The sequence below is a fragment of the Sphaeramia orbicularis genome, chromosome 6 (assembly GCF_902148855.1).
Source record: "Sphaeramia orbicularis chromosome 6, fSphaOr1.1, whole genome shotgun sequence".
Taxonomy (NCBI): domain Eukaryota; kingdom Metazoa; phylum Chordata; class Actinopteri; order Kurtiformes; family Apogonidae; genus Sphaeramia; species Sphaeramia orbicularis.
This window is the reverse complement of record NC_043962.1, coordinates 27,116,506-27,135,923: the sequence shown is the minus strand read 5'-3', so window position 1 is coordinate 27,135,923 and position 19,418 is coordinate 27,116,506. Positions and strand designations below refer to the sequence as shown.

At 39.5% G+C, this 19,418-nt stretch overlaps 1 protein-coding gene across 2 annotated transcripts; it reads right to left on the bottom strand.

Moving 5' to 3' along the window:
• Positions 1-2,091: 2,091 nt before the first annotated feature.
• On the bottom strand, positions 2,092-18,703 carry fam107b (family with sequence similarity 107 member B). 2 transcript variants are annotated; one of them, XM_030136551.1, is made up of 4 exons: positions 18,543-18,703; positions 6,463-6,634; positions 3,713-3,869; positions 2,092-3,564 (listed from the first exon to the last, which is right to left on the bottom strand). In XM_030136551.1, the coding sequence occupies exons 2-4, from the start codon at positions 6,588-6,590 to the stop codon at positions 3,445-3,447; spliced, it is 405 nt and encodes a 134-aa protein (XP_029992411.1). In that variant the 5' UTR covers positions 6,591-6,634; positions 18,543-18,703; the 3' UTR covers positions 2,092-3,444. The 2 variants fall into 2 exon arrangements, with proteins under 2 accessions (XP_029992411.1, XP_029992410.1); XM_030136550.1 differs by lacking the exon at positions 18,543-18,703 and adding an exon at positions 8,476-8,653.
• Positions 18,704-19,418: the final 715 nt, after the last annotated feature.

Here is a 19,418-nt window from a genome sequence, read left to right as displayed (position 1 = left end):
TCACATTTTTTTTTTAAAGAATACTTTGTCGATGGAAACATTTTCATAAGGTAACTTTTTTTCACTGTTATTATTTTACTGGTCTAACACACTTGAAATCAAATTGGGCTGTATGTGGCCCCTGAACGAAAATGACTTTGGCACCCCTGCTATGCTATAAGTTATATACCAGGGGTAGGTAGTGGGCCACTTTTGGCCCATGGGCTGTATCTTTGGGACCCCTGCTATATACTGTATATTACAATCAATTTATTTTTATATCCTAACATATACTGCAGATATATTTTGTTTTCTATCTGAATATTTTTACATTTTTGGCTCAACACCTTTCCCACTGTACTTTGAATTTAGTAGAAAACATCTCTTCAATCACCTCTAGATGGCACTATCATCATCTACATATGCTGAAGGTCCATGTTCATGCAAAATTAATTGAAAAATGCAAAATAATAATGTATAATAAAAATATCTCTTAAAATACAGCTGTGGCATCTGACCTCTTTATTTTTTTCTGTAGAAATTCAATAAATATCATCCTTTGATATTACTGGTCTACAAGTAAAATGCCTCTAGAATATAAGTACTGAAACTTTACTAAGTTTGAGTCACTAATTAAGAAAAATTTAGTAGAAAATTTTGATCGGCTGTAGTTTCCCAGACATAGTTTTGGGTCAAACTGTGAAATTCTGAGAATTAATGATAGAATGGGTTTTAGTCAAAAGGACTGTTTGTCTCTGAGCTAAGAGATCTACTTCAAAACACAATCTGCACATTACATTACAAACACGTTTCTGGTTCTTTTTGGAGGAAGAATTCTAAATCTATTGTACATAAACCTATGGTTTATCCATAACATTTAACACATCTAACCTCTGAGGCAAATCATTTCGGAAAAATTGTAGACCAATGTATTCTTGGAGCATTAATTGTTTCCAGAATGCTTTTCAGCATTCAATGTATTTAATTAATGTTAGTTGCAGAGGTGGGGCGTAACAAGCACAAATACTTTGTTACTGTACTTAAGGAGATTTTTCAAGGAATTATCGGAGTATTTATTTTTCTGATAAATGTTTACTTTTACTCCTTACATGTGAATATATATGTAATTTTTACCCCTTACCGTTTCAAAACAAGCTTGTTAGTTTAGTTGTAATGCATTGTCAATTACGTTTTAGGACAACGTTGATCAATCAAGACAGATTTCAATCTTCTTAGATGGGATGGTAACAGCAAGAAAAGACAACCCTTTGGCATGTAGAGCAGTGCAAATCACACATGACAGACGCAGCAGTGAAAAAGATACGAGACAACACAACACACAATAGAAGGAGACATTGGAAAAAATGAGACATCTGAGACCACAAGAAGTAATACCAACATGGATGATGTGACATTCAGTATCTTACGTTTCAGAGTAGGTATTTTTGTACTATTACGTCACTGTAGACATTAAGTCATTACTACTTTGCCAGTGTATTTTTTTTTTTTTTTTTAACACAGGTATTGATATTTCATTTTATCTCCTGAATAGAGCCATACCCACCTGAGCTCTTTGTTCATTAAGAACCACTCAGATTTGGCACATTTCCCATCTAAACAATAAATATGGTTCATTATTATGTGCTTACTTGCAGCTTTTAACATCAGAGAGAAATGACCTATATTAGCCTTTTAATGCCACACGATACCATGCTTAAAAGTACAGTTAAAGGATTTTGGTGAACTAGTTTATAGAGACATGTTGCAGCTGGATTAACAAAAATATTACCATTTTAACCTGGTCCAGTGACTGTGAGGAATGTGGGCCCCTTGAAATTGACATGGTTTAATTTTATTACATTGTTTGTTTCGCTTGTGCCACAACTTTATATCTCCGGTTTCCAAATTTACCAGTGAACTCAAAGACCCTGATGCTGTTCTAAGCTCTGCACATTGTCTAGACTTGCGCCTGTTGCAAAATCAACATCAGCTTCCGAGCTTATCTGCATGACGTCTCATGGGCCTGCTTTACTGTTAGTTTTGCATCCCACTGTTAACTGGATAATAAATCCTCACGCTCAAGTCTACAAATCCCAAAAATAAAAAATAAGATTGTGTTAAACCATTTATTAAAAAGAATCTGGAGAAGAACACAAGGCTAAGTTGACAAAAACCTGCCTCTTTCCATGAAAATAACAACGATCATCTCTGAAGAGCCCCACAAACTATCATTCTGGACCCATTCTATTATTATTTTTATATATAAACAACCTTTAAAAGGGTGTTGCGATTACCTAAAAAGTAATCACATTCACATTTCTTACTTTGTGTAACCTTGCTGAATGTTTGTAAAGATTAATAATTTTCTGACTCATCCATGTTGCACATCTATGGCTCAACTGTAAATATAGACAACATACTAGAATCATTAAAACACCAGTGTGTTCTCAGGAGCCGTGTAGATACACAAGCAGTTAAATCTTTCATGACCATTGGCTTACATGTGTAGACTTTTAATCATACCTTGCTGTTTGTACAAAATCAATCATTGAATCACACAAAGACTGGTTAGACAGGGTTCAAGCCTTCTTCTCATTTACCAACCTAACAAAAACCTTAAATTATTTATTAAGTAACACTTTTATTCATACAAAACAACAGAATATATAAAGAAAAGCTCACTCTCATGCCTGGGAAGTCTACTATTGCTCATAATTGCATTAGCTGAGGAAATGGCATGTGTGGATTAAAAATAATAATAATAATAAAGCAAACTAGAGTGTTTCACACAGTCATACACTCCCTTTGTCCTGTTCTGGCTTCAAAAACTATGCTGTAAAACAAACTAAGATACAGAATGACTAAAAGTGTCCTCCCTATACCTGGGCTAAAAGCTACAAACATAAATAACAAAAGCACATTTGTTTGGCTTTTACATTACACAGCTTCAAGAGTCCATCCAGTGTCCACTTTTCCTTATTTGATTCTGAAGAAAAAACAAAACAACAATAACAACATTAATAACAGTAAAGAGAAATGGCAGCTTGCTCTGGGGAGAAGAGGAGTGAAAACAGAAGGGGTGAAAACTCCTAGGTGTGTTTCGTCATTTCTCCATCAGAGCTCATTGGAAGCTTGCTCGCCCTTGTCGACAGGGCGTGTAACATGTATCATGTCTCTGTAAGGTCCCTCCTGTAGGGGGTGCTGTGTGCTGCTGGATGGGTGTGAGAAGAAGAGGTGAGTACTGGTGGTCTGTTGCAGGCAGACGGAGGGGGTCTTTAAAGTTTGTAAAGTCTGTCTCCTCACTGCAGGTAGGATCAGCTGGGTTGGAAAAGCCAGGAGGTTTTTCTTAGACCACCGCGCATCACAGACACAACACACTCTCTCGTGCACGCACACACACTCCTGACGTCCCCGTGCCCTCAAACACGCGCACAGTCAGCCAGACGCAGACACCCCTGCTCATTTTTAGGTGGTTCTTTCCTCTCCGTCGGTTTCCTGCCTGGTCCTGCGCAGGTTGCTCTTCATCTTCACAAACTCAGGGGTGTTCTCTTGCTCCTCTTCGATTTTCTGTTGCTCCAGCTCCAGCTACAGGAACACAGACAAATTCAGATCAAAGAAGTCATAAATTGCATGTGTCAGGAGAGAAGGTCAAATCACGGGGTAAATACCTTTGATACAAGTCTGAGTCTCGGTGCTAAAGGTACAGTTCATATACACCTGTTCAATAATTTACCTGCTCTAGTTTCTGTTGCCGCTTCATGAGCTCTATCTCCAGGTCACTCCTCTTCTTATGTGCCTCCTGTTCTTCTTTCTGCGCCTTGAGAACTTGCTCCCTCTTTCTCTTCTCCAGAACCTTTTGGAGCTCCGGTTTGTTCTGAGGAGCCAGGCCCCTGTGACGAATCAATCAGACAAAATGCACGTTACTAGACTAAAACCTAATTAAACTTCCCGAAACACACTGCAGAACATAATTCAGACGGCAATTGGCACTCACATGATGCATAACAGATGATGCCCATGACCTCATTCTAGTCTGACATGCATTAGATTGTCAGGATTAAATATGTCAGTTGTGTTTGAGGAAAGTTTGGATTTTCAACAAATCACAGATTGCTCCACATTTTCCAAATATGCACGCAAGGTTTTTGCCAGCACTGGAAATTACTTCGGAAAAAGGGGTTGCAACCACAGGCCTCTTCTTATTTTTTTTTTTGTCAAGATACTTAAATCTTCAATGAATATATTTACATACTCTTTGCTTGCAGTGTGATTTTGTGAAGTGAGGATTAAGAGTGGAAACAAGAATTTTCGTTAAGTGTGAGTCTGGTGAGGAAGCACAAAATACCAAATGTTACGTAATGTTACGAGCTCTTCCAAACTACAAGAGTGAGTGGTGGGGGCTGAGGATGGAGCTTAAACAGAGGGGACAAAGATGGGTGGAAATAGCCAAAAACAATGGAAACAAAGGATTCAGGACGCAAAATAAAACTTGACTTCTGAAAAATAAAAGGACATAGGCTTTACTTATCTACTTCATAAAAATCCTGCTTCCATGCCTTTACTTTAACAGGCTATAACAGGATGACTTTGCACCGACTGTTCAGTTTCTTCAAATAAAACACAGTGTGCCTACCTGCCTGCACTTTAGCAAAACAGTCCCTTAATTAAATACATTATTAAATCCTCAAGATTACATAACCGAGTCCTTGTTGTTCCAAGAAGCAGTGGGTGTTTTTGTACAAGTCACTAATTTATCTACAATCAGCGCAGCAGTTACATGTCCTAGGTTTTCCTGACAGCGAGGGTCTTATGAAAGCACTTAGTGGGTTAACGCAGAGGGTAAATGGTACGATCAAGCGTTTCCATGCGGGGGGGGGGGTGTCAAGGTCACTGGCAGCAATAAGACAGGTTGTAAAGATGCTTACGCTGCTCTTCTTTCACTAGGGGAGATGTTTACATAATCACAGACCCCTCCTATCCCCTCTCCTCCCATGAGAGAACACCCTCTGGCACACAAGGAGGAATGTGAGTTTAAATCCCACACATCAATACCTCCATCTGCTCAAATGCTTCACCAGTCTTGGTGACTGGATTTCTGAAATTCCTCTGTATATGTGTGTGTATGTGTAGGAAGGGTCACCAAAGCAAAGGTAGCAACGGCTGAGAAAAGGCCTTTAGTGAGAGACTGTTTTGTAATCTTGATTACGTAACTGCTTTTTTTTTTTTTCTTTGTCAAACAATCGTCCATCCATCCATGCATTTATCCACCCCCGACCCCCTCCGCACCCATGCTCTCATCACTGTGACTAATCCACCGTGCAGGGAAGCTTTCTATACTTCTAGAACACAATAGAACACACAATGAAAATATGTTCACACCCTCCATTAAACCCACTGGATTCATCTTTTTTCTGCTACTTAGAACTCAAACATTCCCGGTCTGGAGGACTTCAAAAAGCATAATGTAGACTTTGAAAGGAACACAAACTGGAGCAAAAGTTGATTTATTTCTCTTGTCTCATTAAACTCCTCTCTAGGTGTCTTTATAGTGGCTGACCTTTTCCTCATCATTCTTTCATGTCCTGCTGCCATCACTACATAAACACCTCACTCTTTGACCCGTTTCACACAGAGCAACGCTGCTGTGATGTAAGAGCTGTCAACAGCATGTGTGTTTATGCTGCTATTAATAGCATGGACAGAGAGCTGCTGTTTGGTGAGAGAAAATACAAACATTCAGCACCAAACGGATGATCACAAGCACTGATGTGGAAGCTTATTTGTGTATCATGAGCTGGATGTAGTATGATACGCTCCAAACATCAGCAGCCATACCAAGTTTCTCCTGGACAGTACATCTGTGTGACCTTTACATAATAAATTTTTGACACACTAATGCATTTGAGGTTTTATATAACACGTGCTATAAAACTTTCATGTTCTGAGCTTTATATAATACTGCTGCAGGGGGACCAGTGAAGACGACTAAAGTGATACAAAGCAGAAGGGTCAATTCAGTTTGCATGGTTGCTATTAAACCAATTAAGTAGCAAGAACATAGTATTAACCCATCATCTACCAGAAGATGTTACAGTGTCTGCTCTGTTTCTACAAAGTCCATCCAGTTTCTAGCAAGTGAAAACGTGACAGATGATACGATAAACAATTGAGAAGCTGTCCAAGAACCTAATATATGGCAGTAAAGTTTTACCTTTGAAACAATAAACTAAAAAATGCTATTATCTGTCCAGTCTTGTGCACGTGAAGACATGTCAGTACTGCCTTTATTACTGGCCTAATCTTATTGGAATTCTGCCCTTACTGTTTAACACTGATGTCTTGTCTGCTTAAGTCATAAAGTCTGATAAAACTTGGGTTTATGAATGCAAGGAATGCAAGGTTGTGTGTTATCACGACACAGTTACTAAAAGACAAACGAAAAAAAAAACATATTCAAGGTGGGTATGTTCACCGTCTTCTAACCTCTTCTGGTTCATGAGCAGCTCTCGGTGCAGGTCCTGGTGGTTGCGGGAGGTCTTGACCGGGTTGATCAACTTTTTGGGTTTGATGAGCTCATCGCAGTCTCCCTCCAGATAGTCTGGCTCCGCCATGACACTTCTCCCCGGTGACAGTGATAGACCAGGGTCACAAGGATCTGAATAAATAGACACAAGACAAGAGGATTTGTATTAAACCTCTAATGCAGTGTTTTTCAACCTTGGGGTCTGGACTCCACATGGGGTCACCTGGAATTCAAATGGGGTCGTCTGAAATGTCTAGTAATTAAAAAAAAGCAAAAAAAAAAAAAAAAAAAGCTTACTAATAAAAATATATGGTGAGTTGAGAGAGACAATCACAATACATAAAAGACATGACAAACTGTGAAGCTGAAACTGAAGCACTGTGGTACTGTTTATCTTTCAAATGTTCATTGTGGTCGGTTTCAGATGCTGCAGCTCTTTCATAATTCATAGTTTGAGTAATTGTTTGTTTAGTATTAATTCACAGCCTTGTAAATCCAAGCTGGACTGACTGTACATATCCTGACCAAGGAAAACAAAATTCTCACTTTGTGCAGTAATCTACACCTGGCTTTTCTGCCTCCATCCATAATAATATACATTATATAGACTAAATGTCGTCTAAAATTAATGTTTATTTGCAACATAGTATAGCAAACTATTAAATGATCAAAAACAAATTACTTTTAGTAAAAAATGTCTCAGTTTTGAATGTCTGAAGTCACTAGAAATTTGTAATGTTAAAATGGGGTCACGAGCCAAAAAAGGTTGGGAACCACTGCTCTAATGCAATGTGATATGAATGCAGCAAAACAAACACTTTTTTTTTACGTCAAGTTAGAATCGGTTTTCTATACACATATAGCTCAAAATCCCAACTTCACCTACAACAGCTGAACAATCAGAAGAAGCTGTACAATATATAACACTCTTCACCTGCTGACCCCTGATGTTCTTCCAAATATGAGCATTTTTCTGATCCTCTGGCACATTCTCATAGTTTCTGAATGGTCTCTATGGTGATAGAGGGACTCAGCACTGGAATTACATAATTGTTCCACACTGAGTGAAGAGAACATTTCATCCCCCGTTCAGATGATATGAAAGCCATATGCAAATGCTCTTTCTCTTCTTTTCAAATACACAGGCAACATTTCAATCAGTTTTTGATATTTTGGAAACCAAAAAGATCACTTCAATGTTGAAGTTTTGCAAGACAAAAACATGCAGGTTCAAGACCTCCAGCAACACAAGATAGATACACCTGTATTTGTTATATGTGAAATATTTTTTCATCCTTTATCCTCCTAAGACCCAGCTACGGTTGTTTTGTCCTGTCATGTTTGTGGACAAGAGTTCCACAGCTTTAACTTATTTTTTTAAGAAGCCACTGCAAAGGACATTCAGAGAGAGAGAAGAAAAAAGAAAATGTATATGAAAAAATGTCAGTGTCATGCTGTTTTCAATCTAGATAATTTTTTCCATAAAAAAATTCAGTCAAATCATTTTTTTTTTTTTTTTTAAAGTAAAATGGTCCATTGACTTTAATGTTTTGGGGTAACTGATATATAAAACATTGTGATAATGCATCACAAAAGTAAAGTAAAACATCTTTACTTGCTCCATATACAAATCGGTGCAATACAAATGACTTGGCCTCAACTTAAATATGACTAATGCATAAATAAAAGTCATCTATCAAACTAGTTGCACTGCCAAAAAAAAAAAAAACATTCCTCACAGTAGACCAGTTATTGATCTACAGTCTGGTTTGGTCACTAAAAATATTTCCACATGCATCTGACTGATGGAAAACAAAAGAGCATCCAAAACATCTGAACAAACCCAAAAACATATTTTCTCTAAACTACCACTTTACCTTAAAAAATGATTATTCTTTATTTTAAAACCTCATGAAAAACTGAAACAACTCAGGACTTCCCTCTTATTCAAAATTAATGTTAGCTCAACTCACCCTGCAGATGGGGAAAGACGGGGTATCTGAACATGGTTGTCATCTCTGCTATTTCGCTTTAAAACGTATGTCCCAGAAAAAGCTATTACAGCTCACTGTCCTGTTTATCAGTACGTTGCAGAGCCTCACGCAGTCAGAGGTGCTTTGTCCCGTACAGCTGTCTTCTACTGAGCATGCTGGAGATCAGAGTCTGTTTTATAGCTCCCCTCACACACCCCACCCTCCCTCAGTGTCCCTGCTCCCTCCCTCACATTGTAAATGCAACCTATTTAGGAAGACCAGTGTAAAACCAATTATTCCACAATACTGACAAACAACTAATTAAGTTACAAAAATGTAATGTTGTGTTATGTAATTATATTCACATCTACTTGGTACCATCAAATAGGGCACAAAAGCTGTATTTCTGACTTTCTTTCTTATAATGCACTGAAATCAAAATGACACAAGTCTGTTCACTTCAATATGAGGGAGAAGTGTATTTATTTACAAATCAGTCAAAATTATGACTTTATGGCATTTAATTGTTATGAAGCTGTCCTTTCTGTGGCAGTTCAGCAACAACTGACGGAAACTTAAAAACATGGAGTTATATTTGGGAACGTTGAGCTGACCAATCACAGTTATTTTTCACAGCCGTGATGCTTTATCTTGCACGTGTTCGAGACAAAGGAGGAGGAGTGAGTCCTCAAAATCAAAACATGAACTCTGAGCATTATTGTAATGAGTTAGAAACACCACTAGAGGGCAACAGTTTTGCATTCCAGAAACTAGACCGTGTCCATTACATAACAAAAGAAGCCTAAGGTAAACACGGTTTGCAGCACATGATAAGAAACAAAGACATTGAATGTGGCGTATCAAATATAGCTTATGTGTAAAATGTTGACAAATGATAATCTTTTGCGACAGCCAAGATACTGATGGTGCTTGTGCAAGAGAGGTGGCAAAACAGCTTATGGCTGTAATAAGTGGCTGTATGTAAGAACACATGTGCTGCGTACATCAAAGGTGGTTTTCTTTTAATGCCAGAAGCAGGGGGCAGAGGAACCTACAGACTGGTGGTGTTGTCAAAGTGTCCGTTACACTTAACACATCTGTTCCTTCTTCCTATTTGCCTCAAGGGAGAGGGGAAGTAACATAGGGAGTTCAAAAGGGTCCTGCAAACTTAAATTGGAGCCCTGCTTAAATTCTGCCCTAAAACTGGTCAGGCAACATGCTTTATTAAATGTCCCCTGAAGTTAAACAGAAAACTCTATCATCTACATAACTAGCGAATCATGTTAATGTACTCCATGTGCAGTGTAATTATTCAATCCTGTAAACATGCACTTCACACAATAGAGTAGACTATTCAAGCATGTCAGTATGTGCAGATGCAACAATGACAAGCTGTCCATAGTTGTTCCAAGGATCACATCAAAATGTTTATTGGTTTTTGGAAATATGCCCTCACAGCAAAAACAGCAGGCAAGCGCACACTCACTTAATGAATGTTGATGTCCAGGAGAAAAGCAGCAGTATGTAGGGGTTTCAAAATGTCCAAGCAGAAGAAAAAAATTAGGAAAAAAAACAAAGGACAGAGAAACATGAAAACTGGGTCAGGGATGAGGCTAGTTTAGTAGAAAATGGAGTTGGATGAAAAACAGTTTTTCTCTGGTTACTTCAATCCATCAACCTCACTGTGACTATGATCTCACACATACTGCGAAATGTCGAATTTTTGAACATAATAACTACATATCTAGACAAGACAAAACACCAGAAGAAAGCAAAATGTTATAAAAGAAAGTCAAACCCATGTAGAAGCTGGAACTAAACAAAAGAGTTCAATAATTTAACACTTATATTAGTCATAGATACTTCTTTGCACTGCACGAAAACGAAAAGGCGTGTGGTGGAGTTTGAGCGAAAAAAGAATGTGATTGGATGAATGTTTTTTTTGATAAATGTATGTGCATTAGTAAGTGTGTGTGTGTATGTGGGTGAAAGTGTACGCCATAGTGGCAGGTTGCATTAGAGCTGATAGAAGGGCTGATCTTGGAAGGGAGAGGGCCTGCATTGTGCCAAGTGATTGCATCACCGCCGCCAGCTCTGCTATATGAGCCAACACGTACACAGAGTGGCATTCAAAATAAGAACTCATTTCTCAATTTCCCCCTCAACCGCCATTTTTCCCCTGTCGCCGTGGAGACCTACCACATCATGCACACTTCATTCAGTGACACAGCAGTTAACAGGAAATAACTGATGCTAACTGAAAGTCAGACACCATAAAGCTCCCAGTGGGCAGTGCTCTTCATAGTCAGTGTACACACAAGAGGAAAAAATGGCAAAAAATGTTCACACAAAAAAGCTTCATGTGTGTTTTAACCTTAGTGTGAGGAGTACAGATGGACACTGCACTGTAAAAACTACAGAAAAGTAAAGGTTAATTGTTACTGATGCAGAAAAGAAAGATGTAAGATAGAAGTGGATATCCTTAAACTGGAATCACAGATGAAAAACAAAGAATCAAAAGCTGATTTGGCCATCCATGAGTCAAGAGCTTCCCTCTTCCTGTTGCATCTTAGAAAACAGAGAGAAAATGAATGCGACAAGACCAGCTGGTGTCCTGCTTCCCCATCTGACCCCCCTATCCTCCTCCAGGATACGGACGCAAACACAACAGACCATGCAGAGATTTGCACAGGGTGTGGTGGGCCTTTAACTGTCATTGGTTGTGAACTCAGCACTGACCACTCCCACTATCATCACCAGGCCAGGATGTTTTGTCCACAGTATCCAGGGCGAAAAAAAAAAGGTAAGAGTAAAATCTACACACGAAGATTGATCAGCCTTTTACGCTCCAGTTTGGATAGGGGCTAATTACCCTAAACGCTGCACAATGTAGCAGGAGGCGGCACCACAGCAAATCTAGTTAATTCTGTTACATTTATTGGCTATAAAGCAAATGAAATACAATCTGAAAGAATGAAGCAGTATTTATTTAGCACAACTCATGAGTCAGGCTCTTGTTAAAATGCAAGTTTACATAAAGATGCAGTTTTTATGTGCAAGAAGCATGACTGAGGTGTACATATAGAGCTCATTGCACATCTTTTCAAGAAAATACAGTATATTTTATTCATGACACTCATTTCCATGTAACCTCCTTGTCCCATATAGTGACTCTACTTTGGTCTTCTTTTCCTTTTTTTTGGTCTGGTCTTCTCCACGCCTCACACAGATGGGAGGTCCGCCCCTCAGGGGAAATTGCGTCATCAATACCCCTGAAGCAACCCCCACACCCCATTCTCTCTCTCACACACACACACACACATATACACACATCGTATTCCCCTTGCTGTATTAAAACATCAGACAAGTCTGGGTGCGTCTCCTCGCTCTACTCTGTCTGTTAATGAAGCGGCCATTCAGCCATAAATAGGAGTGGCCCTAATTAAAACACACCGATAGATGGGCTTTTAACTGACGCCTGCAGGGGGAGGGGAGAACAAGGATAAATGTGTGTGTGTGTGTGCACATGAGGGAGAAAGTGACAGAAAAAGTGGAAAAGGAGGAGAGGGTCAGGGGGCCCTGGTCGTTACAATGTGCTCATTTCCCATAAAGTCCCTCTGTGCATATACATATTTATTTACAGGCCTTCTGGATGACGACACATAAATCATGGTAGGAAGCAGGGTGACGTAGATGTGCACATATTTCCAGAGCACAGATTCAAACAATAGAAGCACACATCTTCCTCTGTCTTACACATACAAACAAAACCACATAAAAGTTTTCCAACAATATCCCACTATATGCAGTAGAATAGTGTGTAACTACATATGACAAGCAAGCTCCCCTCAGGAAAAACTGGCTTGCTGATGTGTGTCAAGAAACAGCCTATAAGACAAGACCAAACAAAACTACCATAGAGTATGATCTGAATCGGTCAGCACATGACGCAAACACAAAGACACATATAGTTTTCAAAAGTGCATAAAGGAGAAAGCCAGGATATCCACTTTTACAATTGTATTTTGGCTATAAAAGCATCCTGCATTGATACCATTTGGACAAAGCACACTGAATTATTAAATGAACAGCAAGAAAGAGAGGAAAAATGGCTCCCTAAAACTCTAGGAGTTTGGGGGTTGAGATCTGTTTTGTATTTCCTGCCTTGGAGAGAGAGGGGGGGCTGGAGCAAAGTAGAGAAGAGAAACAGGGGAATTCTGGGGCCTCATCATGAACTGACCTCTGAAAGCACCCACCCCATTTCCACAAAACAATATCACTGGGGAGACACGCGAGCATGGGAATTTACAATCAGCTTCATAAAGCACAGATGTGCACCCCATGAACAAACATGCACAAAAAGACAGGCCAATGGAATACACACTGAAGGAGGGATGAGCTGTTAGTGTAGCTTGATGTCATTAAGGGAGTATAAGGCGTTTCTCTAGACTCAAACTCCTTATTACTTCATCCAGCCAAGACCAATACATGATGCAAAGATATCTGAGCGGCGACCCTCCCTCCTTCTAACTAGCATACAGTCATTTCCGTGACTGCTTAATGTAGAAACTGAATAACAATCAGTGTTTCTGACTCAGTCTTTCAGGATGAGTGTATGCAAAGGTCAGCAAGCACGTCAATACTGTGGATGTTATATGTTAACTAGGCTATAGGATAGGGTGGGGCTGTATTGCCAGAAATTTTTAAAGAAAAAACAAACAAATCATTACATCTTTATTGTTTAAGGGGATGAGTTGAAGAAACCAGACATTATTTGTGGTTTTAAACAACAATTTATGGTCAGAACATGATAAACACTTACCAATCTGTAACATATTCTAAACAATTTGAATGATAGAATCTATTTTCAATGTCAACCTATGTAGAAATTAAGCAAAATAAAAACTGTCAAGTGTTCTACATATAATTTGAGTTTGTACACAGTAAAAAATAATTTCATGCTAACCACAATAATTACCATTATATTTCCCAGTCCTGATGCAAGCTGTGAAAAAGAGAAGTTTAACTTCCCTTTGCATAAGCACATTATAATTTAGGAACAAAAGATAGAAAAAAAATAGTACATTTAAATTTTTTACTTCTCGTTGCTTTGTTTTCACAACTTCTTCTTCTGCTCTTCCCTTTCCATAAACAGAACACGGTGTCTAAATAATGATCATTGTCAGTCATACAATGAATAATCCGTTTTCTGAGGTTGACTGCAATCATGTGTTGTGAAACCTCACTTGGCCTTTGCTCTGACAGTTTATGTTGTTATTGATTATAATGTCACTTTTACCACTGCCATCTGGTTTTTGAGATGTCACTGTCTTATCATTCAAATATTTCAGATGTATCAGTTGACTTGACATGAGCTGATGATCTGGCAGCGTCTGAGCTGTCAAGAGTAACCTCTTATTGCTGAGATGATGCTACTGTCACTGACTAGCTGTGACGGCTCCATTCAAAGTGAAACAGGCTTACATTGACAGTTTGCATTTAGAGCTGACTGATGTTATTCCATGCCTTGGCTCATGCACAGTCCTGCTGCTACATGTTGTGAGTCCCAGGCTGAGGTAGATTACAGAGTGAATGGGGTGGATTGAAAAGGCCGACCACAGTTTGAGTCATGCTGTGGGAATGTGATGAACCTGCGAAATGATTATCGCTCCGGGCACACAAAGGCATACATGCAGAGACGCACCAACATGCAGCTTGTGACTTAAACGCAAACATCTCTGAGTGACACAACCATTTGGATGGATGCTATGTGCACACCTCTATAAACGGTCAAAATCAAAGTGCTTACTCAAACCAAACTACGCACATGTGCTGAATAATGTGGTGTTGGGGTACAGTCTGGGGTCACACCTGTCAGTCAAATACAATGGGCTGTTCAATGCTCTTTTACAGCTGGCACTGACACATGGTCCTCAATGTATATCTATAGACGTGATGAGAACAGGTGCATGGACTCATATGTAGAGGACAACACATGACGCAGACTACAGATGGGCTTACTACGAAGACACACTGAAAATGCCAAATTACAGAGAGAGCACATGCGCGTTTCATGTGGTTCTTCCCTGCTTAGATGTAAACATGCCCATATACTGCACACTGCTTACATACTGTACAGTCTTTTAAAAGCAGCTCCAATATCTGTCTTTTTTATTGCCATACAGTAAAAAAAAAAAACCCACAGCCATTTTGTCTGGCTCTGTAGTGTGAAGTGCCGTTCAGTCTTTGTTACAGCTCTGCTGTCTGTTCCAGTTCCAGATTCAAAGCTTTGTGCTTTACTGCTGTTTTTCCCTTATGGAGCAGAGTAACGCCCCTCCTCACCGTCTACTGGCTAAACCCAGCTGGAAGCTCAAATCTAATTGGCTGGGAGGCACACTGAGGAGGATTTGGGAGGTTCTCCTTTGTTTACACGGTAGTAGAAAAACCCCAATAACAACTGTTACCTTGGGCAACCAGACAATCTACAGTTAGCCAGACAGACACATGGGGTGCTAGCTGAGCATGCACACACACACCAAAAAAAAAAAAACACACACATTGTGAAAGAGGTAAGCAGGTATCCGAAAACACACCAAGAGAGCCTTTGTTTCCACTAATTCCATGCTTTATCCTTGACATGACACAAAATACACGGTACGGACATGCATATTTTTAGTTGAGACACGAGGCAATCATGTGGTTTTATTGTCTGATGAAACTTTCCATCGCCAGCATGGGTATACATTCTGAAAGATCCAGTTGGTTTCATGCTGTAACATGAACAAGTGGCTCTGTTCTGCTGCGGGCGAATGTTTGTGTTTGAAATAAGACAGGATCATATATCTTGATACTGACTTACAAGGAGCTTAATCCAATTCATGTAGCTCAGACTCCCAAATCTGGCTATACTTCACCCTAACAAGCTATAAGCAGTGAGGCATTTTGAGTCTATGTGGGCAGTGTGTGTGTCCTCCATTCTCTGATACTACACAAAGTGCCCCATGCAGTAATGGTGCTTTATTGTGATTGAAGCTCTGGCATAACAACAAAAAAAATCAATAGGATTCTTTGAGAAGCTGAGTCTCTGTAGGAGTGTGTGTGTGTTTACTCTTAGGTGAGCATGTAAAGCTTATCTCTTTTATGAGTAAATCAACATCTAATCCGTAGATAGTTCAAGCAACAGTAAGTCAAGCCTCCACATGTCTGACTTTCACATGAGCTGCAATCCTTACCCACACTCACATTGGTGCACTACCTCTCCCACCGCTGAGCCCACACTAGCTCTTTATCTGGAAACTCAATACCTGAATCGTGACATCACGATACAAAACCATGGCAACAAAACCACAGCACAGTGTAAATAGACCCTTTGTCCTGATGCAGGGTCTGTGATTGCATCACATGTGTTTGCATTGCATCATAATATTTAATTCAACCTGAAAGGGGAGGGGACAGTAAAGCATCCAATGTCTGTGGAAAACCTAATACAAAAACAAAGACGCTGTCAAAAACAACCTCAAACACACAAACAAAAACAGGCTTCCTCACTGTACATCAAGCTAGAATTTCAGTGACTTGGCCATGTTGGCTGAACAAAAATGCCCACTAATGAGATCAATACTACAGGGCCAGACTTACACAGGGAAGCCTTGATAGCATTTGCATTAGCGCTGAATGCTGTGACAGCTCTTAGGGCATCACGGTTACACATAAGAATTTCTAAGCCACCCAAATCCTGTCTCATCTGGTGATCGAATTTGTCAGGAGTCAACAATAACCTCACTGTTCACTCACAAACTATTTTAGGTAAGTATAGTAATTATTTATTAAGGCATGAAACACAAAATTACAAATTAGGGGGGCTTACATTTGCTACAAAAACAAAAAACACAAACTTTATCAGCTCTTTGATGAAAGAAAACTAGTAAAATACATGTTTATATTCCTACAAGTACATGAATATATTACTGTTTTAGTGTCATTAGCACACTGATTCCAGTATTGTAAAATTTATATATGAAAAACAAAAAGTAAACACACAAAAACAAATGCATCAAAGCAGACACAACTAGTTAAACATGATGAAATGAAATAAAAATATGAAACCTCTACAAAAGACTGCACAAATGACAGCCTCCCTGCAGACTGTTGCTGTGCACAGTGGAGATGTGTTCATTCAGCAAAACCACCAGGACTCCACTCTGGAACACTACCGAAACTGAAAACTCAGTATTTGTTTACACAGTTTATTACAGGGGAAGCGGCCTAACATCGTTCACTATAAGGCGGTCTTTCACTGTGGAGGACAAGCATCAGAGGCTGCTCATGAAACCTATGGTTACACTGAGTCTGGTGTAGGTCTGAAGGATCACTGCATTCTGCTGAGTAGTGAAGATTCTGCGCCCACAGATGGACCAGCAAGACTGTGAGAGATAATACTGTCAACATACATGTGGTCGGCAGCTACCTCCCCTAGACAACACACCCTTTCCCAACCCAAATACCTTGATTCCTTGAGGTCAGGTTGAGTCCTTGACATGGTCTCACATTCTTAAATCATACACATGTGAAATGCACCAGAACCACTAATGGACATGTGCTATGATAGAAAAGGAAAGTCGGACGTTTCATTCACATATTTAAATTCCTTTGAGTGCAATAATAATGGAGCAGAGAGCATTCCACTTGTAACACCCACCACACGCATACACACTCGCACACAAATATACTCACTCACACACACAGTGACAGCATCAGCTCTTACGGGAAACAGAAGACAACATGTGAGAAGGAGCAAGAGAAACAGGAGAGAGGAGGGAAGGAGGGGGTTCAAAGATCAGAAAACAGATGTAAATCGTTTAGCAAACTCCCCTCTAAATGACTACCACATGTGCGAGAACTTTCCCCTCCCAGCACACACACACTTTTGGAAACTCCTACTCCTGCACCTACAGTATAACAAACTCATTCATCCCACCTGCTTTTGTCACTTCTCCCCTCTGTAAAACACATCTGATGACCTAGAGTTACACTTCACCTTAATAGCTGCTCGGTTTTATTTGCAAGGCTTCTATTCTTCCTCCTCCACCCTGCAAACACACACACACACACACTCACTCACTCAACTCCTCAAAAGTTGGATTCGACAATGTTTGCATTACACGTTAAAGTTTGACTGAACCTCCCTGAGGAATCTTGACCGATTATAAGCCTCTGCAGGACAAAGTTTGAGACTTGCGAGCCAGTTGACACATTAGAAACACACACCTCATATAACAGTTGGTCTCTGTGCCTGATGACAGCATGTGGCAGTGTGTCAGCTCTGACTGACTGAAACCATGTGCTTTGACATAGTAGGTAGTTGTCATTGCTGTGCTATTACACAAAGTCTTACTCACACATTATGAATTCAGAAAGAAGTCATCTATAAAATATGGGCTGTTGTGATGCCATTTGTCTAAAATAGGCTTGATTTGAGAAACACATATAACAAAGACTAGGACCTATAATCTGGAGATGGCAACAAAAACAGAAAAATTTCTTCTCATTACTAAATCTTCTGATTTGACTAGTTTTAAAAGTAGTAGGTTTGTGTATTATTTTACTATGGTTCCAAAGATTCCCAGCATTGCATGTACTTAGAGCACCACATAGACACACTTGGCTATTAAACCCCGCTGTTTTTTCCTTCCTGCTCTATTTTTCCTTCTTCCAAACACACAAACTAATCAGCTGTCCTTATTGGGAACATTTACCAACAAAAGTCCATAAAACTGTCTGTACGTCCTGTACAAGCCCAACATGTTTATCCTCCACTGTCCCGTCGGCTACAGTCATGCGCCGCAACAAAAGAAGACAATGAAACAAGAGTTTAGTATTTTGCAATCTCATTCGCTCTCTCCTTGGGATTTTCTGCTCTCTGTTACTTTATTGTTTTTAATCCAACACTAGATGCTGATCCAACCGACGGCACAAACAAGACAGTTAAGACGCGCCGCTTTTGTTAGTGCGCTCTTAAAACAAGCCCACGGAAAACACACGAGATCCAGACACACATACACACCTACCTTAAAGTCGACCCCCGACGCGACTTGTCCAACTCTACTTGTTTAATATTTAACCGGAACAAAGTGGTTCAATGAGCATCAGTGCGTCTCCGGGTCACTTCTAGCGGGTTTGAGGTGTGTCTGCTTTGCTACGGCTTTAGAAACTGTTCAATGGCACACACACATATGCTCAGTCAGGACCCATAGAAAATGTAAATTTAAGCTGGGAGGGAGGGGTGGCGTGACGTCACAACCGAGCTCCTCCCCCTCCTCTTTCTTCATCTACTCACTGAAATAGATGAGAGGGGACTCCTCGAGCTCAGGGCGGGGCGTGCGTAATGCACCCGTGCGTAAATACACGCACACATAAATGAACAGTACATTTTTATAAGAAGTCATTATAGTCTTACTGGAACAACACGATAGATAAAAATAGTGCAAAAATACACAGTGCAAATGTAAATGGTGCAATTCTGTTTGTGAAAGTGAAAACATAAACAGGTAGTACAGTTACATGACGTGGTGCAAAAACTATGGTAAAACTGTACTTGTAAAAAAACAAAAAACAAAACTATGTCCACAAACTTCTCAAATAACTGACACGAACAATCAACAGTGATTTAAAAAGTTTCATTTTCTGTTCCACCACATCTCAGGGGCAATTATTTGATTTTTCTTATGACTTCTAAAAAGTAAAAGTTACAAGAAAACTTTTACTTTTTAAAGGTTGCTCAGTTTTATTTTGTTTCAACATTAGTCCTGTTTTTCCTCTGCATTCAAAACACATGGGTAGTGTGTTAGTACAAGGCATCATATACCAGCTAATAGTTATAAAGTATTTTTGCAGATCTTTTCTTGAATCCATTCATATTTATACAGTGATTGATGTAACATTTT